Raw genomic sequence first — 5109 nt, forward strand, 5'->3', positions numbered from 1 at the left:
AATGTTTCCATGATTCAGTAATCTGATCACAAAAACAATAACTATAACACTTACAACAAAATTGAAAACAAACACTATGAAACTTAAAAACAAGATGGAGAAATAACAACTAACCACGAAAGATGGATTTTATAATTTTAGTATGAACTAGCAATGTGGAAAATGTTTCTATATGTGGACAGCTATCAGAAATCACCAATTCTTTTAGGTTTGTATTTTGAGATATTAGATCTTTATCAATATGTAATTAACAGTGATTATTGCTATATAGTTGATTGCAGAATAACAAAGTAGTTTTAGCTTTTCAGTGATGAAGGATAAAACAGCATATGAATGGGTGGACAATCATTGTACACATCAATGTGAGTCTTAAATGTCTAAGTGGTCTACCTACTTGAATAATAAGTTGCACAATAGAAGATATATCCTGATATGTTCCATTTATTGTAATACCCAAGCTCCTCCAAATAAATTTTGGAAAGTTATTAGATCATGATGTAGACTATATTAGCAGCAATTGTCATTAACAATTTGTTATTATAGTGGTAGGTCATTATGGATCTCAGCTTGCTTGTGTTAGCTATACCAAGTGATGAGATGATAATATTCCCAATATTGGACAATTAACTGGAAGCTCTAATTCTTTCAAATCTGTATTTTTGTGATTGGATATGTTTGTTAAAATTGGTTATATCTAGAGTACTAGTGAAGCAAAATAGTTCCAGTTTTTTCCGAAGATGAAGGATTAAATAAATAAATAGGGGGACAATTATTACTTTATGATACTTCCTATGATATATATAGATGTAATCAAAGATGTCTGAGTGGTCTTCCTTGTCAAATAGGTTGTACAAATTGAAAGATGACAAATCACTAGATGCTCCATTTAATGCTATAACAAGCTCTTTTGAATACTTAAAAAATTTAGAAATACTCAGACCTTGTTAGTTGTTACGCAGATGAAAAATAATCTGTCTGAGTATATATAATAACTCCATATAAAAAGTACTTCCCACTCTAATAGATCTCACCTGACTAGCACTACCTAATGACAAAATTGTCATGGGACATGCATTATCAATCATTAATTTTTAGAGTTATATTCTGAGATGTTAGATGTTGTTGAAAATGTTTTTCACAATCACTTTGACAAAGTGTGAAGTGGAGTGGCAACTGAGGTCTATTCTTTCCAGAGATGAATATTAACAAATAGCATAAGAAGAGGAGGGCAGTGATCATGTGTCAATAATAATTAATTGTAAATGTTTAATTGGTCTCCCTTGTTGAATGAGTGACTCAAATGGTAACAACTCTTCATAAGTTCTATTTAATTGGATAGCAGGTTCTTTCAAGTGACTCAAACTTTGTAGGTGAACACAGATCTCAATACATTAGAGAGTACAATCAAAGTTGATATTATGATATGGCTACTGTATTCCAACCTCCAACAAGAGCTCAGCATTAAAATTGACTGTATATATGTGTGTGTAGCTATATTAGTGTACATTATTAGCAGGAAATATTAATATATATAACTATACTATTAATTTAACAATGAGTTTCCTTTTAATTTGTCATATTTTACTTCAATGTATACTACTCTAATCTAATGCTTTTTCTTGATAATTTAATTTCAAAAATAACAACCTTTTTTATATTTCCATGTACAACATTACATGTACCAATAGTAACAAGAAATAATAATAGAAATAGTATTGCAATAAAGTACTATTTAGTGGGAACTGTTCCATTGATCTCTACAAATTTATATGGGTCAGTCCCTTTGGACTCAGGATCATGATAACGACTCACAATTGTTGTTGTTTTTCCCATTTCTCTAGCCATAGCATTGGTCAACATTCCTGAGTTACCACAGCATATACCAATGAATTTTAGGCCAAGGTCAAGACATTGACGAGTAAATTTCTTTATTTCAACAGGAGAGACACCAAATGCCTCTAATCCATGAGGATATGGCTTGTAGTTTTCAGGACATTTATCATCTCTTAATGCAAATAATGTAGGATATTCTTTTTTTGTTGTGCGATATCCAAGAGGGAGGGCACAGACTTTCTCTGGTGGACAAAACTTAACAATGTGTTCTATAACTTCAACCATTTGTTCAGGACCACGTGTACAATTTGCACCAACTAAATATGCTCCTTTGTCAAGCAATATTTTGCATGCTTCTCCTACTGGTATAGAATCTAGCAGGTTAAATTCACTACCATCAGTAGGTACAATGACCCCAAAATTTATGATGGCAGGGAGATCATAAGATTTAATGACTTCAAGAGCTATCTCTGCTTCTTCAAACCAATGATATGTTTCTCCTATAATGAATTCTGCTCCTTCCTCTTTTGCCCAGCGAACTTGTTCATCAAACATTACTCTAACTTCTTGTTTAATGGCATCATCATTTTGCTTATAGATGTTGGTGTTACAAATATTACCAGCAAAGAGTGTGCCAGTTTTATTAGCAACTTCTTTGGCTAAACGTAGAGCAACTCGATTGATCTTCTCTAAGTTGTCTTCATGTCCAATTTCACGCATTTTCTCTCGATGAAGATAATACTGGAAGTAATAAAACAGAACATAAATAACACATATGCTATTATAGAATGATGAGTTAAAGTTTTCCTTCTCTTTTACACAAAATTTATCTTAAATGCAAATGTGTACTTTGTCTAGATTGTAAAAATGTGTGTTACATGTACAGATAATCTCCAATATTGTGTAACCTGTGCTATTATGTAAGGGTGTTAATGTTGGCTACAAAAAAACAATGATAATATAAGAAACATGAACAATATTAGCATTTGGTCAATTTGTACTGTGATGCTTAGAAACCTTACAGTAACCTGTAATCAGCCAATCACTTGAAATGATACTAAGTATTAAGAGATTCTAATTTGTCTTGGCTGAGATATTCAATGGACAATATCTGGGCCATCCCTACATTATATAGGCACTGCTATTTCATGTCTGGTACTTGAACTGTTACATGAACAACACAATTTGATTAAAATTACCTGTAGAGCCTGGACAACATCACTTCCACAGTGTACAAATTCATAGTGCATACTGGTTAAGACATCAGGATAATCTAACATAAACTGACCAGTCCAGACACCAGTACCAACATATCCTCGACGTGCTAATCCTAAAACATATCCTTCTGCACATAGAATTGTTTCACCAGCATCTAATCGCTCTTGCAAGGATCGTCGTGCAATAGTACCTAGAATACGAGGTTTGGAGATTATAAATAATTATATGTACATACATCTAACCAGCCATTGGCCTGTGATGAGGAAGCCTTTATTAACGTGAAAATGGTTAATACGGTATATTCAATAATAATATTGAAATTTAATTAGAAAGGTGAGTTTATTCCAAGCATCGAGTGTTTTGCATCTCGACAAGATGACTGAGGAAGATGGTAAAGATGCAGTACCTTCTCAAACGTTTCGTAGTGACAGTACTGTGTCTGAGTGGGAATTGATACCTGATCCTCCAACACCTACCGAGGAACACAAGCATCTCATACCACCTACTCCAACAGTAAGTCAGAGTTAAGCTTGTTTTAAGCACGAGTGAGCATATTAATACAAGCATTTACGTTTGATTTGCCTGATTTAATATAAATAACAATGATTAGTGCAAGCTAATATATTATATTCACTTTTATATCATGTTATATCTATATAATAATAGTTTGTTTAATTTCTTTTATCACATTCCTCTTTGGTTGCTTTCATAAAGGAACAACCGAAGTTACTTTGTGGTTATTTGAGAAAGGAAACAACTCACAGTTTAATCAAAACATGGAGACAGAGATGGTATGTCTAATAGTATGTAACAGTATCCAGATATCCTTAATATTGTATGTAGTTTGAAGGTAGAATTATAATAAATTGTGATGTTTTTTTAGATAAATAGGTCTTTTTTGTATTGTGTTTCTATACAAATTTGAGGAATCTACATTTATTTAATGATCATTAATTTATAATCTAGTAGAAAGTTTTATCTTTAAATTAAAATACTATTTTGTTTCATAGGGTAGTATTTGATGATGAACGATGTTGTCTTTATTACTACAATGCTAAAAATGAAACAATACCTCAGGGTATGTCAATACATGTGAAAGAGTGAAAGTGACGTTAAGTACAGAGAGAGCAAATTTATAGCATATGTTGGTCTGTAATTGTTTAATGTTGTGTTTGATTGTATTGTGTATGATCATCTGATGTTACAATATATATGAATATATTGTTATTGCAGTGCAGTATATATATTTCTCATTTGTTATATCAATATCATAATTATATAGTATATACTCCATCCCACTCTCTCTCTCTCTCTCTCTCTCTGTGTTGTAGTTCTATTGACGTTTCTAATGCCACCTTTGCCTACTCTGTTGAAAATATGTCCAAAAATCAATTTGAGATCCAAACTCCTCAGTGTACATACTCCTTTCAGGCTGCTACACAAGAAGCCATGTTTCAATGGTTGGATTCCTTACAGGTATATTGTGTTATTTTCAATATTATTATCTTATTGATCAATAGTAATATTGAAAACAGTTATCAAGATAATACATTGATAATAATTAGAAAGTTTTATTATATTCTTTTATTTTGTGAAAAAACTTCTTCAGTTTCAATCATAGCAATATCAGTAGTTGATTACTCATAATAGATTGATAAGTAAAATTAACAGCACATATCTATTATATGAACAATAATTGATATTAATATTACATATAAACTGTACTAAGTACTTTAAAATGCTCAAATCCAATACAATTTTTCCATTTTTTAAATAGTAGCCATGAACAATGAGAATACATGACAATCAAAGAAGTATATGTGATAGAATATTAATTAATTGTTTTGATTACAGAAAAAACGACGTAAATTTGGTGATCGTAAGAAAAGAGATACTACTGATAGTGTTCCTATGACTGAGGGTATACCAGGTGGACTGGTGGGAGCTTCAAGGAGAGATCCTGGGAAGAGGAAACTGTTAATGAAGATGGAGGTAAGTAGAGAATACTTAGACTAACTCCAAAATATATAAAAGTCCTACCCTTTTGTATTACATTTT

At 31.7% G+C, this 5109-nt stretch overlaps 1 protein-coding gene across 1 annotated transcript; it reads right to left on the reverse strand.

The window, feature by feature from the left end:
- Positions 1–1728: 1728 nt before the first annotated feature.
- LOC121391390 (S-methylmethionine--homocysteine S-methyltransferase BHMT2-like) lies at positions 1729–3300 on the reverse strand. Its single transcript, XM_041523043.1, has 3 exons — positions 3294–3300; positions 3033–3241; positions 1729–2574 (listed from the first exon to the last, which is right to left on the reverse strand). Exons 1-3 carry the CDS (start codon positions 3298–3300, stop codon positions 1729–1731), a joined length of 1062 nt encoding a protein of 353 aa, XP_041378977.1.
- Between the last annotated feature and the right edge of the window lie 1809 nt (positions 3301–5109).

This window comes from Gigantopelta aegis, unplaced genomic scaffold (assembly GCF_016097555.1).
Source record: "Gigantopelta aegis isolate Gae_Host unplaced genomic scaffold, Gae_host_genome ctg2272_pilon_pilon, whole genome shotgun sequence".
NCBI lineage: Eukaryota > Metazoa > Mollusca > Gastropoda > Neomphalida > Peltospiridae > Gigantopelta > Gigantopelta aegis.